This window comes from Lissotriton helveticus, chromosome 3_1 (genome assembly GCF_964261635.1).
Source record: "Lissotriton helveticus chromosome 3_1, aLisHel1.1, whole genome shotgun sequence".
Lineage (NCBI taxonomy): Eukaryota > Metazoa > Chordata > Amphibia > Caudata > Salamandridae > Lissotriton > Lissotriton helveticus.
This window is the reverse complement of record NC_136061.1, coordinates 392721631-392739429: the sequence shown is the minus strand read 5'-3', so window position 1 is coordinate 392739429 and position 17799 is coordinate 392721631. Positions and strand designations below refer to the sequence as shown.

The window sequence follows — 17799 nt, the reverse complement described above, 5'->3', positions numbered from 1 at the left end:
CAGACTGTAGAAAGGGTGGAGGTGCCATAATTCGATCACTTGTGTAGGTGAGTTGCTGCCACGCAATAAGCACATTTCTGGTATATACTGTGTGCCGAAATTCAGTAAACAATATGCCTCTGATGTAGAGATGCAGGGCGTGTCATTCACTGATGCAAATTTCGCATGCAAGTTGCACTTGCACTAGCAGGATGGTGCGGACAAGTGTATGAATATAAGGTGTGCCTGTCAGCGATGCCAGCAGATTAATGGTACAAACTTGGCTAAGAATGGTTTGCCTGTCACCGAACACTGAGGCAATTAGAACAGTTAAGAGGCTCCAAAACGAGATTGCAGAGTTGCACGATTAAGAGTTGCCCAGGATGCTGCTAGGCATACTTTCGGCCCCAAACTAAGTTGCCAACCACGTTGCACACGTAATGTGTGTTTCTTGAGGCAATAGGGCACAGTAGAACGCATAGATGCGTGCACGCCATCACTAGCTTGGGAGGGCAGCGCGTGTCACCCAACCGTTTCAGCCCTCAGACACTTACCCCATTTTGCCTTCTCGTATGCCATCAGGCGTCTAGCTCAGTCTTGGCCCCCATGATTTTGTCACACTCTGCTTCCAGCAACGCTGTTACCAGCCACGCCGCTACCAGCCACGCCGCTTACCCCTCAAGGTACGGGCACCGGAACAGTACCCCTGACGTGGTGGAGAAATCCACGAAAGACCGCTCCTCCCGGGTTGGCTTCCGGGAGAGGATGGAGCAGTTGGGCAAGGACGCAGGCATGGACATACCAGCTCGTCGCCACTGAAAAGAAGCTGGTACGACCCACTGGGCAAGGCTTATTTTTATTGTGCATCTGTTCCAATCCTTGTCCGGTAACTGCCATCCACCCCCGCTCCTCAGTTCCACGCAGGGAACTCCCTCGCTCCTGCATTCCACGTTCCATACTAACCGAACAAGTTCTCATTCCTCAACTTGCACAGATAAGGTGGAAGGCTATAACGTGTGTGTCGCAAGATAGGAGAAAGACGAGCCTCCCCACTTTTTTGTGCTTAAACCTCAACACGCACAGCAACCCAGCTTCAGAGGACCAAAGAGTTCTTGCAGGGCAATAGTGAGGAAGACTGGTAGATAGGTACCGTGGACCTGTACGATAAAAGGCCCTAGGAGCCAGGACTAATGTTTTAAAGAGTATCCTACCCCTAATAGGGAGCCAATGCAGCTCCTTCAGATAAGGGGAGATTGTCAACCTGCCTTGGAACTGTTGTATGTTTTGTGGTAGAGACCATATACTTTTCATCACAGCACCGTCTCGTTTTACTTATTATTATAAAAGCACATATTAAAACTTAGGGTGTCATTTAGAGTTTAGAGGAACATAAGCACTTCAGCTTGACCAAACTGGCCCTTACGTAGGGTCTGCATCGAAAATATCCGAAGTGATGGCCCATCTGCCTCCGGGCCACCTGCTCACAGAAATGGGGTAGCATGTCCATATTTAGGACCGGGCAACAGTCGCTATATTTCTCTGCCATGAAAATCGATGACCTCCGAGCACATCAGGGCTGCTGTTTCGGGAAAGCAAAAATGCCTTAGTCAAGCAGGAGGAACAAACATAGTGCCCAGTAGGCAAAGTTCCGCCGCATAGAGAGCCTCACTTCTCTGGCCTGGATCTCTAAGGCGGTGGTCCTCCACAATGGGCATTGCGGTAATGGTCTCTGCTGACCTGAATAGTTGTCGATCAAGGTCCTATGCCCATGGGCATTGAAGGGCCTGTTGCCAAAAATTGCCAGCTGCCTCTTCCACTAACCTTTCACCTTCCCTTCCCCTCTAGTATTTTGAGTGCGGGGATAGGGATTTTCCTTACAAAAAAAACACTGTATGCTCTGCCGTCAGGATCATTCAATACATCATGTCTAGGTCAAACTTATTGCCAAACGAATTGAGCTTTCATCTGGAAATAACAAATATATGTAAGCCAATGAATGCAAATTAATGCATACAAGTAGAACGGAGAGAAAGCAATTATTTATATTGGGTGTACGTGATGGAACAAATGTTGGACTTCAATGAGAAAAATAAAACAACATATAGCAAACTGAGATTTAAAGTTCAACCCATTAGTGTAGTAGGGGTTGGATGCTCTAATACAAAGCACAAATGCCCCAGACACAATGGTAGAAAACTCCCACCACATCAGGACCATTATTGCCCCCAGTCTTCAGGGGGAAAAGTGATGTCAAGTAAACCATGCTGCCATGGAACTTGCTGTCACACTTTTTCTTTTTCAACGATGAGGATCCTGCCAGAAAAATTCAGAAGTGGCTGCTCAGCATGAGAAGGCAATTTTTGCAAAGTAGGTCTTTATAGCCTGGCAAAAGGCCAGAAGGTGTGTAACATAGCAAAAAATAGACTGTAAACCGCTTCACTCCTTGCCGTCCAGGAACACAACCTCCCTCCCCCCAAAACGTTTAGTTAGTCAGCAAGGTAAGCAGACTAACCAAAAGTGAAGGCCTAGAAGATTGTGCAGCAAAGCGTGAACTGAGCTATACTGCAAGGGCAACCACTGCAATCTAAAAGAAGTGGCATAATGTGATCAAATTTGCAAGTGTCCTAAATCAAATGAGCCGCAGTGTGCAAAACAGATTTCAAGGAGCAGATGCATCTGAAGGTACAACCAAAATTGTATTTTCCCCATTTAGAAGTGAAAGAACAAGGGAGTGTATGTTGTTTTCTGAAATATGACAAGGTTAATGAAGATTTGATTTTTTAGGTGTCACCTATACGGACGTATGATGGCTGAAGGAAAGTCATTAGACCGGAAAGCTCTAATAACGAAAGCAGTCGTTCGAAGCTTGTTTTAGCACGCCAGTTATTTAAACAAACTACATTAGCACGACGGCACGTAATGTGCGACCTAACATACAAAAACAACGAATGCCCCGGTCTGGTTGCAGGGCCGACTCCAGGACAGTCCGTTGTCCATGCCTCATCCGTCGCCCGAGTTAAGTAAGGTGCTCACCGCTTATGCCGCATGGGTGCTTTCGCGCCTCAGGGTTGGTGCCGATTGTTTTGTGAAAGCATGCTACACCCTTGCCGTTAAAACCCCCCATATCCTTACTCCTAAACCACTCCACACCCTTAATCCGAAAACCTGCCCCCACACCATTAGCCCTAAAAACCGCCCCTCACACCCTTATCCCTAAAACCACCCCTCAAACCCTTATCCCTCAAACTGCCCCTGCCCCTAGCCCTACAACCAGCCCTCCCCTTTACCTTAAAGCACTTTTATTCTTTACCTAAAAACGCTCTTTCCCTTTGCCCTAAACCCACCCCTTCCCTTAAACTAAAACCCCACTTCTCTTTACCTAAAAACGCCCCTCCCGTTAACCTAACACTGTCCCTTAACCTAAACCCGCTTCTTCCCTTAACCTAAACCCGCCCATTCCCTTAACGTGCCCCTTCCCTTAACCGGAACCCGCCCCTTCCCTTAACCTAAACCTGCCCCTTCCCTTAACCTAAACCTGCCCCTTCCCTTAACCTAAACCCGCCCATTCCCTTAGCCTGCCCATTCCCTTAACCTAAACCCGCCCATTCCCTTAACCTAAACCCGCCCATTCCCTTAGCCTGCCCCTTCCCTTAACCTAAACCCGCCCATTCCCTTAGCCTGCCCCTTCCCTTAACCTAAACCCGCCCATTCCCTTAGCCTGCCCATTCCCTTAGCCTGCCCATTCCCTTAGCCTCAAACCGCAAGCTTCGTGCAAGTGAACAATTTGGCATATAGTCAGGCGTACTAATGACACAGTTGTGATGCCGCTTTTCGTCTAAAGGCTTTCGTAATAAAGCCTTCATTAACAAGCATTTGCAATGCAATAGGTCTCGCATTAGGAAAGTTTGAGCTATTGGTATTGTAAATGGCAAAGTTTTTATTTATGTTTCTTTTTTTTTAAATAGCTAAATTAATAGCTTCGTCATTTACAATGCCAATAGTTATAACTTTCGCAAATGTGATACCTATAGCATTTGTAATGCAATATGTTTTGTATTTACAAACCGCGAGAGGACAAAAAAAAGCTCCGGACCACCGCCTCCTCCCAGGCCTTCAAAAGGGACCTCAAAGTTCTCCTCCTCCAGAGACACCTCCAAAAGTAATTCACGTCCTCTTGCTATTTCTGAGGAAGACTTCCCACTACTGATAATTTCTACTTTCCATGACCATGGAAGTGCCTTCCCAGTGTATGCCTGTGATTGGAGGGTCTGCCTTTTTGCAGTATTTTCCATGTACTAGTGTTCGGTGCCCTTTTGTAACCTGCACATACCACTCTGACCTTGTAACACACGGCTGCTACCTCTCACATGTCTTTGCCTTTGATACTTGCACAAGTGCCACCTTGCCCATGTAACGCTTGTTCCTGAGCCTGAGTGTCTAGCACTTATTGCAGGACTATACCTCTAATTATACTCTGTTTTCTCTTATAACTGCACACTTGTCACTTTCATTTCCTCTTGTGCACTTTTGACTACCTCATGTATTTTGGTTGCTCACAATTTTTACTCAAGTATTTTGTTTGCTCACGATTGTCACTATTACCTTTACTACCTCATGTATTTTGGTTGCTCACAATTTATACTCAAGTATTTTGTTTGCTCACGATTGTCACTATTACCTTTACTACCTCATGTATTTTTGGTTGCTCATAGTTTTTACTACCTCATGTATTTTGTTTGCTCACAATTGTCACTATTACCTTATGTAAGTAACGTATGTTTTTGCAACCTGTTCTTTTGTAATGTTTCTCATTATGTTTCATTTCTGTTCCTAATGGTAAGCGCTCTGACGCCTTCGGGTAAAGTCCGCGCTATATAAAAATGCATAAATACATAAATAAATAAATACCGCCTTCGGGTAAAGTCCGCACTATATAAAAATGCATAAATAAATAAATAAATACCGCAAATCAAACATCCTCGTCACTCTGCCGGCCTGCGACCAGGAAGTCAGGCAGGCCGGCGCGACAACCGGAAACAGGAAGTAGGAGGGCGGGAGCCTACCCTGCCTCCCACGGAAGAGCTGCGATTGTTTGGAGCACCGGAGCAGACAGGAGCCTACCCTGCGCCCCGGTGCCGAAGGAGGGAAGAAGAGTCCTGCTGCCGGGCCCTGCAGCTGAGGAGAGCCGCCGCACGAAGGAAGCCGGTGAGTGGGTTGCTGAGCTGCGGGGGGGGGGCAGGAGGGGGGAAGCATGTGTGTGCGTGCGCGCGCGGGGGGCGGGCTGTGTATGTGTGCGTGCGTGTGTGTGTGTGTATGTGTCTTGGAGTGCGTGTGTGTGACTGTGGGGGAGGGGGTGTGTGTGTGAGCGAGTGTCTGTCTGCGCGCGCATGTGTACGGCGCGGGTCGCAACGTGCGCGTTCGCGCACACGAATCCAGGAAAAAAAGCTCGTACACCCTCTTGTCCTCCTTCCCCCCAGACTGATCGCTATACGTCTCCAGCTGGACACATGCATCCTTGCGGATGCATTTTGCCAGCGAGACCCAAAAAGGATGTTTCCCCGCCTATACAGCACATGCCTATACATCAGTGGGCTTACAACCTGCCTACTACATACCATTATTTGTATCTGTTGTCACTCTCATTTGTAATCTTTCGCTTGCTTAGCACCCGTAGGCTTCTCTTCCTTTCTTGTGTTAGCATCTCCTTAGAATATGGGTCAAGTACATATGTTCTTCCTTGTTTTTGTTCTTACTCTACGCTGTGTCACTCTATGCCATTCTCTGCCACCCCAGTCTATGCTACTCTATTCTATGCCACTCTACTCTACACCACTCCACGTCATGCGACTCCCCTCTATGCCTCTCTACTGTACGCCACTCTACTCCACTCCATTCCATACAGTGCTACTGTACATCACTTTACACCATACCCCCTACTCTATGCCACTCAACGTCACTCCACTCCTCCCTACTCCACTCTACTCTGACACTGTACTCCACTCCATTCAACAACTCTCTACACCATTCCACACCACCCTACTCTGTGCCACCCTACTCTGTGCCACCCTACTCTGTGCCACCCTACTTTATGCCACCCTACTCTATGTAACCCTACTCTATGACACTTTACTCTATGACACTTTACTCCATGACACTGCACTCTACACCACCCCACTCTACCCCAGTCTACCCCACTCCACACTATACCACTCTACATCACTCCACTCTACGGTACTACACGCCACTCAACTCTACCCTAGGCCCCTCTCCCCAACTGCACTCTATGCCTCTTCATTCCATTCCACTCTACTTTGCTATACCCTATGCCACTGCCCTGGCCATTTTATTCCACTCCACTCCACTCTAGTCTACGTCACTCCACTGTATGCCTCTCTACCCTAATCCACTCCATTCTGCATCACTCCATTTCACATCGCTCTGTGCCACTCTACGCTATGACACTCTGTGTCACTCTGCTCTACTCCAAGCCACTCTACTCTGCTCCACTCTACGCCATGCTACTCCAATCTACACAACTTTTTGTACACCACTGTACGCCACTGCACTCTACCCTTATGTCACCCCACTCTTCCTTACTCCACTCTACCTATACCACTCCACTCTACATCACTCCCATTTTACGCTACTCCACTCTCCTCTACGCCATTCTTCACTACACCACATCACTAACTTTTAGCCACACTGAACAGCAGTCACCCTGGTTTACAACATGCCTAAAAGACATTGGTAAAGCTGATAGCTCTCACATAGGGGAGACCTCTTGCTTTTCCAATACTTGTTTTAGCTATGTGGGTTAGTAGATCTTATCAATATGAGCCAATAAAGTCAGTTTTGCAACAGCAATAAAACCTAGAGATTCACAATTCTATGTAGTGTATTTAGTAGTGCACCACATTCTTCTAGAAGCTTCCCAAAAAATGGAAGAGCTGTGTTAGAAATGGGATTTTTGGCAGGCAGGCGAGGGCATGTGCCAAAGCCAGGCAGAAACCACCACTCTAGTCAGGATAAGGGAGTTACGCTCCTAAAATAACCCCTGATCACCCCCTTGGTAGCTTGGCACTAGCAGTCAGGCTTATCTTAGAGGCAGTGTGTAAAGCATTTGCACATAACCAACAGTAATACAGTGTAAGCACTACAAAAGGACACCACACCAGTTTAAAATCCACAGTTATCAAAATACGCTTTAAAAACAGTTCCTTGATGTCGATAGCTCCGTCCGGGGCTATCACGGCGTAGTGAGCAAACAAATCTAAACAATTCTGGCTGACCGCGGCATCGCAGGCCAGCTACGGTGTTGGGAAGACCCGCAGACAGTACCTTTTAGAAATGCATGGCCTCTGTGACCTCTCGTTGAGCTTCCGAAAACACGCCGTCCGCAGGCGTTGGTTCCGGAGGTCGGTGCAGGAGTCGTTGGGGAACTCAGTCACACGCGTTGCAGGTCGATCTCCTCTCTGTTGGAGTCAGAAGCGCTGGCATCGGCAGGCGTCATGTGCTGCGGCGTGCGGTGCCCTCAGGTCGCGGTGCGAGCAACGGCTCGGTGGCGGCGTCCGATGGCGTCGCCGGTGAGACCAGGGTCGCTGTGCATTATGAAGGCGGTGCTAGTCATGGGGCTGGCAGGTCACGGTGCAAGCAACGGCGTAGTCGTTGTTGAAGCGCTGTCGTCGGCTGACGAACTGGAGTCGATGGCGCCGGCATCGGTAGGCCAAGGCTGCGGTGCGGGATGAGGGCGGTGCATCTTGTAACTTTACGAACAGTGCCCTCGAACCACGGTGCAAGCATCAGCGTTGATTTCGGCATGGAGCGTCGTCGTCAGGGAGGCCCAGGTGTCGTCGTGAAGCACGGCGGTGTGGAGTGCGGTGCCCACAGGTCGCAGTGCGAGCAGCTGCTCAGTGGCCGCGTCAACAGGCATCATCGGTGAGACCAGGGTCGCGTTGCGGCAGTTCCCTCTGCGGTGTCAAGGCGTCATTGTGAAGCGGGGCAGTGCGGACTGTGGTGCCCACAGGTCGTGGTGCGAACAGCGGCTCGGTGGTGGCATCAGCAGGCGTCATCGGTGAGATCAGGGTCGCTTTGCGACGTTGTGGCGGTGCCAAGGCATTGTCGTGAAGCAAGGCTGTGCGCAGTGCAGTGCCCACAGGTCACGGTGTGAGCAGCGACTCGGTGGCGGCGGTGAGACCAGGGTCGCTTTGCGGCGGTGCCCTCTGTGGTGTCTTCAGGACACGGAGTCGGCAGAGGCGTCGTCGACGTCGTCGGGTTGCTTTTCTTCTGTTGCAGCACAAAACACACAGTCCCCAGTGCTGAGGGCAGAAGAGCTTGAAGTCTTTGCTGTTCCTGAGACTTCTTGCTCAGGGGGCAAGCTCTACCTAAAGCCCATGGAGAAATTCACAAAAGTAGATTGCAGAAAGGTCAGTCCAGTCCTTTCACTGCCCAAGACAGAAGCAGCCACTGCAGGCCAACACAGAAAAGCACACAGCAAAGTGGAAGTTCCTCCCCGCAGCTTTTCCAGCTCTTCTTCTTGGCAGCCTTCTTGATCTATAAGAGTTCTAAAATTCAGGGGTCTGGGTACCAGTATTTGTGTCCAAAAATCCTTTGAACCTCTAGGCAGAGGGTGTCTGTGACCAGCCAGAACCAGTTCTGCCTTTCTCTGGTGTGATTTCCCGGCGGGGGTGGAGACGGCATTGTCAGAGGCAGACCAGGCCCTTTGAGGTGCAAGAAAATCTCCTCCCTCTTACCCCATCGCAGCCCAAGTCTATTCAGCCCTTTCCTGACCTACCTAGACTATCAGGAGCCACCCATGCTTCCTGGCCATCCGTTCTCCAAAACCCAGACAGGCAATTCACATTCCAGCAGAGGCACCCGGGATGACTGAGCAAGAAAATACCTACTTCCTAAAAGTGGTATTTTCAAACACAGAATGCAAAAATCACATTTACTAAAAGATGCATCATTAATCATTAAATTCTTAGTTCAGGCATACTAAATGTTATTTTCCCACCTTGTTCCCAGGGCCAGTTATGTGTATAAGATGTTATAAACAAACTTCCCATTTTATCCTACGGGGAACAGGTAGCCTTGCAATAGTGAAAAACAAAATGGGCTGTAATTCACTATCAGGACATGCCACACACACCAGGGCATGTCCTACCTTTCACATAGACTGCACCCTGGCCACAGGGGTACCTTGGGCTTTCCTTAAGGCTGCCTAACATGTAAGAAAAGGGAAGGTTAGGGGCTGGCCAGTGTGTGCACGGGCAATGTCGACATGACAGTTACAAACTGAGCGCAGGCTCTGCAATGGCAGGTCTGAGGTACCTTTTAAGGGCTACTCACGTGCGTGGCACAATCCGTACTGCAGGCCCACTAGTAACATTTTACAGGCCCTGGCACACTCAGTGCACTTTACTAGGTACTAACAAGTAAATCAAATGTCCAATCATGGATGCACCAATCCATAACACAATTTAAACAGAGAGCATATGCGCTTTAGCACTAATTAGCAGTGGTAGAGTGCCCAGAGTCCTAAAACCAACACAAACAAGGCAGGAAAAAAGCGGAGGAAGAAGCAAAAAGTTTGGGGATAACCCTGCAAAAAGGGCTATTTCCAACAAGTTGTTACTGGCAGAAGATTTACCAGAACATCATAGTCTACATTAGACTTTTTCAGCAGTGATGATACTTAACCTGCCTTCCCAGAATCCCCTATGCAAAAAAATGTATTTATGAGGGGCAATTGATAGGAATTTGCGTCAGCACTGCAACCGGAAGAGAATGACCAGACCAGACTGACGCGTTCATTGAGACTAAACCATATAAATTATCCATTTGTAAAATCCTCTCAAATAGACGAATTAACATATAAGATAGTTGGAACATGACCAGAGCTGCGACTTTTGGCATAACTTATAGAACGAATCAAATAATATATATATATTTTAAAAGAAGAAATTAATTTCATGGGTTTAGAAGAAGATACACCAAGTTGCGAGGAGGGACTGGATACATGCCATGTTCAACAGCAGTTAACAGCTGCTTGGAGCCATTTTTATCTTTATATAACGCACCCTGAATATGTGATGCTTTGCGCAGTAAATGTGTTTTTGTGAGCGTGTCATAAACTAGCGAGCTCATAGATTTTTCATTACACTAATCCTCAGAATAGCAGGGAACAGATTTTTTTAATGCTAGTGATTCATGTTGCGGGTGGAATATGATCAGAAACGGAGGCTGGCACTGCCTCCTGCAGGGCACTCCAAGAGTTAGCGTCAGGATATGTACCACATGTAAAGTTGTGACACAAAGTTTCGCATTTTCAGAGACGGGCGGGAGGGTTATTGGTGTATGACCATTTATAGACTGGCACCTCAGAGGAGTTAGGAGTAACTTTCTAGCGGGTGGCGTGGCACAGAAACATAGAGATGCAGCTAATCAAATGCTTACCTTTAGCATGTCTAATGCCGTATGTTCCTGTGCCAATGCGTAGGACAAGCACCTGTAAATCGAGATTAGTGATAAAACTGGCAAAATACCCGCAGTGCTCTCCGCGGCATGACCCCAAAGCAGACTGTAGTCACCAAGAAATATATTCACGAGAGGTAGAATGAGAAGTGAAAATATCCAAAAGTGGATCCAACAGTGTGGGTGATGCACCAGATACTTTGTATTGCAGATGGCAGCGCCTAGACACCCTAACGGGTTACAGGCGGCGCTCTACAAATCCAGTTTACATTACTACATTGCAACAAAGGCAATCTAGAAATATGAACTCCTTACAGAAAATGGAAAGTTAAGTGCTGGAGTCAAAGTGGCATCAGGCATTTCTTGTGTGTTCTTTTTAACTTCTCCATGCAGTTGAATTCTTTCATCGCCACCATGGCCGCGGCAGCAAGACATCAAGTTTTAATATTTGCATAGTATGTCCTCATGCCCCCTCCTGCACAGCAAGAGCATTAAGTCACTGGTGAAGAGGAAATAGGACTATTGTACCTTGACAAAGTGTTAACCTTTGTCATGGCATGAATGTGACCTATGTAATTCCTAACAGAGCCTCTACGGCATGAAGATAATATCGTCGAGGAATGCCGCATACCATTCATCACAGGGGTACATAGCACATACAAAACCCACACAAAAGCCTGTTTTGATTTTTTTTTTAAAAAGCACATATGACGTACCAGAGGCTGCACAACAGTGGGATAATGAGGAAGTAACACAATGAGGCGCAACGCAGCCCGAGCAGCACAAGATAGTGTGGACGCAAAGCGATGAGGCATAATGTAGTCCACTCAGCACAAGTTAACCGTGTGGAAGTCGCACGAGGAGGCACAATGCAGCATGGAAGTCGTATGATACGGCATAGCCGACACAGCACGACTTAGTGTGGAAGTAACAGAGTGAGATAAAACACAAAGCACAAAGTCGTGTGGAAGCATCATGACAAAGCACGATACAGCCTTCACAGTACAAGATAGTGTGGATGAAGAAGATGAGGCCTAGCACAGGCGCAAGGAGTGTTGAAGGAAGACATTGAGGCATGATGTAGCCCATTGATGAGAAGAGACTGCGGCAACAACACAGAGATGCATAACACAGCTAATTCAGCACAGGCTAGTGAGGAAATAACAGTGCATAGCGTAGCCCTCGCAGCACCAGATAGTGTGGAAGCAACACAATCAGGCATACCGTGGCCTACACAGCACACAAGAGTGTGCTAACAACATCATTTCAACATAAATTCACTTGAACATTGACCCTGGATATTTTTGCACTTTTGTATTATCTGTATCTCTTTGAGTTAGTATGCTCCTCGATGTAACTTCCCCCCCTTTTAGATGCCCTTTTATTACTTTCGTTTATTCTGTGATCAGAGATTTTGTTCAATACTTGCTTGTTTTTCTTATCCCTTCCTTTGGTTTTCTGTAAAGCGCTCTGATATCTGCAAATATCTTGTTCGCGCTGTATAAAACTCTCAAAATAAATAAATACATAAATAATAAGGCAAAGCCCAGCACACCGAGCACAAGGTAGTGTGGAAATAACACAAAAGGGGTATAAATACAGTGCATACAGCACATGATTAGGCGGGAGTAACCCAATGCATGGCATAGCCCACTCAGCATAACATGATGAGGAAAAGCAGAGGCCGCATAGTACAAGGTAGTGAGGAAGGAGCATAATGAGGCATACACGTCAGGCACAGCAGAGCAGTGCTGATGGTAATACCGCTCCAAGCCCAGCAGCACGTGACACAGGACAATGAATCGATGGGCCGGCGTAGGGGCCTTAATTATTCATTTAATCGCCGTGACAAAGTGTTCCTTAGCATTACAGTGAATTAGCGTGTGTTTATTGATTTGCCTGGATAGCGCGATACAGAAGAACCCAGGGTGAGCGGTCATCTTTTTCAGGGGCACCAGAGCCCAGCGGGGCACCGCCCCTCAGCCCTTTCTCTTCAGTGTGCACACGGGCTGAGAGTGCATTTCTGTGATGTGAGTGCAGAGTGAAGGACGTCGAATGTGACAAGGCACACCGCTTTTGTCAGTGTTCCGCGGGTGAGAGGATTCTCGCCTTGTATTTGAATTCAAAGCGCGAGTGTGCACTACCAGATTATGGCATGTGATAGATGTTGTGATAGATGTTCGACTCCTATTTGCTGACACGGCACTCTATCTAGTGTGAGGAGGCACTGCTGTCCAGAGTGTGGCGTATGGGGGGCATTGTTCCTAAACAGAGTACAGAGGATAGGAACACACGTTCCCTCCACAAACTCGCTGTGGAGATCTGGAACCTGCTCAACTCCGTCGACCCCAACATCGCCTTCCACGCGGAAACCTGGATTAACTCAACCTCCGCCCGGGCATCGCTACCGCCACCGCAGACTGCTACAAGGTCATTTACAAGGCACCTTCCGCCTCCCCATCCACGCATACGACCACTCAACCAACATGGATCACCTCCACTTCCATGTCTAGACCAACCCAAACACCACCCTCCGCATCACCCTCTTCTACAGATCCCCTAAACCCTGCCGGCATCATCGACTTCATCGCACCGCACACTCATGGACTACATCCTCCTCGGAGACCACAACTCGAATGACAAAAACACCTCATTCATGCTGGAGAACCTCGCCCCCATCTGATTCAAGCAACGGGTCACCTCCCCAACCCACTCAGCAGGACACACCACCCAAGTCCCTCTCACCACATCCACAGCCACTGCACCCTACGACAGTGGACCCCAACAGACCCTACTCAGGTTGACTCCCGTCCCCGTTGACGACACCTTCAAGAACCTCGGCATCATACTGGACTCCTCGTTCAAAGTGAACTGCCGGCACAACGCTGTATCCTCATCCTGCTTCCACACGCTCCGCCTGCTTCAAAAGACATTCAGATGGATCTCCACCGAATCCAGAAAGACGGTCACCCACGCACTCATCACAAACAGACTCAACTACGGCAACACATTTTACTCCGGCATCACCCAGAAACAGCTCAGGAAACGACAGATCATTCAAAACGCTGCAGCCAGACTGGTCCTCAACATCCCCAGCCACTGCCACATAACACAACACCTCCGAGAACTCAACTGGATCCCAGTCAACAAGATCACCTTCAAGCTCCTCATACATGCCTACAAAGCTCACCACGCTGTACGGCCATCATATCTGAACCACCGCTTCTCATTCCACATACCAGCCAGACAACTTCCCTCTGCCCAACTTGCCCAGGCCACCGTCCCATGGATCCAAAAGACCAGAACAAGTGGGAGATGCTTCTCCTACCTTGCCACCAAGACCTGGAACACCCTACCGCTCCACCTCAGACAATCCCCGTCGCTGACCCAGTTCAGGAAGGATCTCAAGACCTGGCTCTGCGACTGAACCTCCACGCCCAGATCGATCAGAAGCCACCTCCCCCCGCAGTGCGTGTGACCCTCATGGGTGAGTAGCCGCGCTGTACAAACTCCTGATTGATTGCTGGAGAGCATCCATGCCAGCGCACCTTCGGACACCTGCCTGCACCACATCTTCAACAGGGCCGGCACCACCATCGCCCCAGAACTCTGCCACACCATCAACAGTTCCATCCACTCTTCCACCTTCCCGGAAGACAAAGCACTGGAAGCACAGAAATCAACCTATTGCTGAAGAAACCCTCTGCCCCCCCGATGGGCCTCAAGAACCTCAGACCCACCTCTTTTCTCCCCTTTCCAGCCAAGGTCATCAATGCCCAACTTTCAAATTCATCGAACCAAACCACATCCTGGACTTCTCCCAGTCCTGCCTCCAAAGCAACCACAGCGCCAAGACAGCCCTCCTCGCTGCCACAGACGTCATCCTCAACCTAGGCAAAACGGCACTTCATTCTCCTGGACCTCTCTGCCGCCTTTAATACTGTCTCTCACGACACCTTATGCACAAGACTCCACGACGTGGGCATCTGTGACAAAGCCATGGAATACATCCCCTCTGTCCTCACCCGCCAAACACAGAGAGTCAGACTACCACTGTTCCTCTTGGACTCCACAAAGATCGGCTGCGGAGTGCCTCAGGGCTCCTTCCTGAGTTCCACTCTCTTCAACATCTGCATGGCCCCGCTCACAACCATCATTAGGTACCACGGGATCAACATTGTTTCCCACACCAGCGACACTCAGCTGATTCTCTCCTTTACCAACGAACCCACAGTCGCCAAGAACCCCTTGCACGACGGGATGAATGCTGTCGCCACCTTGATGAATAATAACTGCCGCAAGCTCAACTCAGAGAAGACTGAAGTCCTCATCATGGGCTCCTCCCCCTCCGCCTGGGTTGATGTCTGGTGGCCCACAGCACTTGGAACCCCCCCACCCACTGACCACGCATGAAACCTCGGGATCTGCCTGGACTCCTCGCTCACCATGAACTGCTAGATCAACGCCGACTCATCATCCTGCTTCCACATGTTACGCCTGCTCCAAAAGATCTTCTAGTGGATCCCTACAAAGTCCAGTAAGATGATCCCCCACGCACTCATCAGCAGCAACACACTCTACACTGGCATCACCCAGAAATTCCTCAAGAAACTGCTGAACATTCAGAACACCTTCGCTAGACTCATCCTCAACACCCCCCACCCGCAATCACATCCCTGACCACCTGAGATGGGAAACATCCTTTACAACGCAACTTTTACCACGCAGTGCCTTTACGACACGACTTTTACAACGCAAACCATTACAACGCATTGCGCTGGGGGGCGCTCTAGGATAGGGAATACGTTTAATTTACTGTCTAACACCTTCCCTAGTGTCCACGGGGACTGGAGTTGGAATAGTAAATTAAACTATTCACTATCCAGCACCCCAAAGCACTATGCGTTGTAAAGGTATGCGATGTAAAAACCGCGTTGTAAAGGCATGCGATGTAAAAGTATGCGTTGTAACGTCATACATCCCCTGAGAGACCTCCACTGGCTCCCAGTCAACAAAACAATCCCCTCCAAACTCCTCAAACACGCCTACAAAGCCCTGCACGACGTGGGACCTGTGTACCTCAACCCCTGCCTCGCATTCCACTCACCCACCAGAGACCACCGCTCCGTCCATCATGTCCTGGCTACCGTCCCTAGTATCTGTGCAAGACCACAGCTGGATGAATATCCTTCTTGCAGCAAACACCTGGAACACCCTCCCTCCCCACCTCAGGCAATCACCCTCACTGCCTGAGTTCAAAGAAGAACCTCAAGACCTGGCTCTTCAACTGAACCACAGCACCTTTGACGGACCAGTAGCTTCCCCTGCGCCTTCAGACCCTTATGGGTGAGTAGTGGCGCTATATATGCCACCTGGGTGATAGATGAGGAGTGCTTCTTTTGCTGCACAGCTCCAACTAAGAATATTTGGGTGAGGAAGCACTGTGTCTTTTGCTGCACAGCTCCACTTCAGAACATGAGGGGTGAGAGAGCACTGCATCGCTCATTGAATTGCGACTAACAGGGACATTACCCCTAATGGGAGTAGGGTGGGTGAGAGGGCTTTGCTACTTATACCACAGAGAGAAGATAGCAGGCTAGAGGACGCTGCTGCTCAGAGAACGGAGAGTGACAAGAGTGGACTGCTCCTTTTAGAGCATCATTCAATTCCTACTCAAACACCCCTTTACAAATGCATTCCTGTCATTCTATTCCTCCTCCAAACTCTACTAAACACACAAGAAATCAGGAGCATAAACCTAACACAACTAATGCACAAGAAAGAAAACAATTATACTAACCTAATAACTACTAATTGTAGGTTCTGGAGTAGCGTGCTACTCGCTGAAAAAGCACTTCAGTTTCTTGACAGGGGTCATAAGCGCTATGTAAATACATTTACAGGGAGTGCTAGGGACGTTACTGCTAATGGACAAAGAGGACTACCAATTGGTGCGGCCGGGCAAGGAGGGGGGCTAATGCCCCACATCATGTGGTTGCAGTTGGTGCAATTTTATTATCGAATATTGTCAGGACGTGTAAAGCGCAGAAAAGTTTGCAAAACCGACTCCTGCTGTAATTGATAGGGGGCGCTCTGAGGGTACCGGGGCAGCCAGCATTTAAGCTTGTTAGCCTGACAAGCCAATGAAAATGGACCTTCTTGTGGAGCCCTGGCCTACATGTTCAGGTGAGCATGCCATGGGGCTTTGTTTCTATAACAGTCTTCCCTTTCCAACCACTGTGATCCAAAAGTGCATTCCTGGTGGTCATTCCGTGAATATACCATACCCTATGGACAGACGTTCTTCTCCATCCTTGCCTCTCACCTATGGAACAAATGTTCTGAACATTTATTAATCACTTAAGCTTACATTGGCTTTACAAAACCTGGTGCTTTAATCAACAATTAACGTGACCTGCAGCATTCAGTATTCAGCGTTTGCACCACAAGCCCATTTCAGGTGACAGGGTAACTTAAAAACGCATGTAACGTAACTCCCCCGTGTAGAGTGTGCGACGGCACTCCCCTGTTAGAGTGCGGAGAGTGCAAAGGACATTGCTCCTGTGCAGGTATAGAGGCGCTTTTTGATGGAAGCCCTACTTGATCCCGTGGGTGAGTGGAGGGAAGACGTACTGACAGCTGAACATTGTTCTTGTATACCATGTAATAACCAACCTGCATTAACAAGAAGGCTGCTTGCTCCCAAGCACAGGGCTCACCTCAAGGGGACACAGAGTCTTTCATCCAGAGACTGCAAGAGTCCTGCCTCCAGGTAACCCATGAGTCTTATCTCGGAGACCGCTAGAGTCTTCCCTCCTGAGAACCAAAGTGTCTTCACTTAATAAAACACAAGACTCTTCTCCAGAGTGTCTCTGTCAGTGTTTCTGTGAGAGACTCCTACAGCACACCACTCTCAAAGACCCCAAGACTGTTACCCCACCGAGGTCCCAAGAGGTTTCCACTCTGGAGACCACAAGGGCCTTTCTCTCAGAGGTCCCTAGAGGCCTCCCTGGTTGCCCCAGTGGTCCTTTTCTGCTAGTCACAGTGGTGCTGAAAGGATTTGTCTGGAGGTCACAAAATTGCTGTCTTTGAAGTCACGTATTGCCTTCCTTCCCTTTGGGATCCCTTAAATGATGTTTTGTCCATTTCTCTTCCCTCCAGTTCCCATCGATGCTACGAAGGGGATACAGATGCTCTACGTCTTTGTGGATATTAAGATTGACACGTCACACTTTGTGGAGACTGTGATGTTCAACTTCGCACAGGGGGCCACCATTGCCCTTGTCAGCACCATCCAGTTTGCATCTGCCTTACAGGTAAGCCAAGAAAACTATCGCCAAGATGGGA

At 48.8% G+C, this 17799-nt stretch overlaps 1 protein-coding gene across 4 annotated transcripts in view; it reads left to right on the top strand.

The window, feature by feature from the left end:
- Positions 1 to 17799, top strand: part of DPH1 (diphthamide biosynthesis 1) — a 1923189-nt gene that overhangs the window by 1092258 nt on the left and 813132 nt on the right. For all 4 annotated transcript variants that reach the window (XM_078680142.1, XM_078680145.1, XM_078680143.1 and 1 more), the window contains one exon: positions 17614 to 17768. In XM_078680142.1, coding sequence (XP_078536268.1) covers positions 17614 to 17768 — 155 coding nt within the window. The remainder of the gene's footprint in view (positions 1 to 17613; positions 17769 to 17799) is intronic.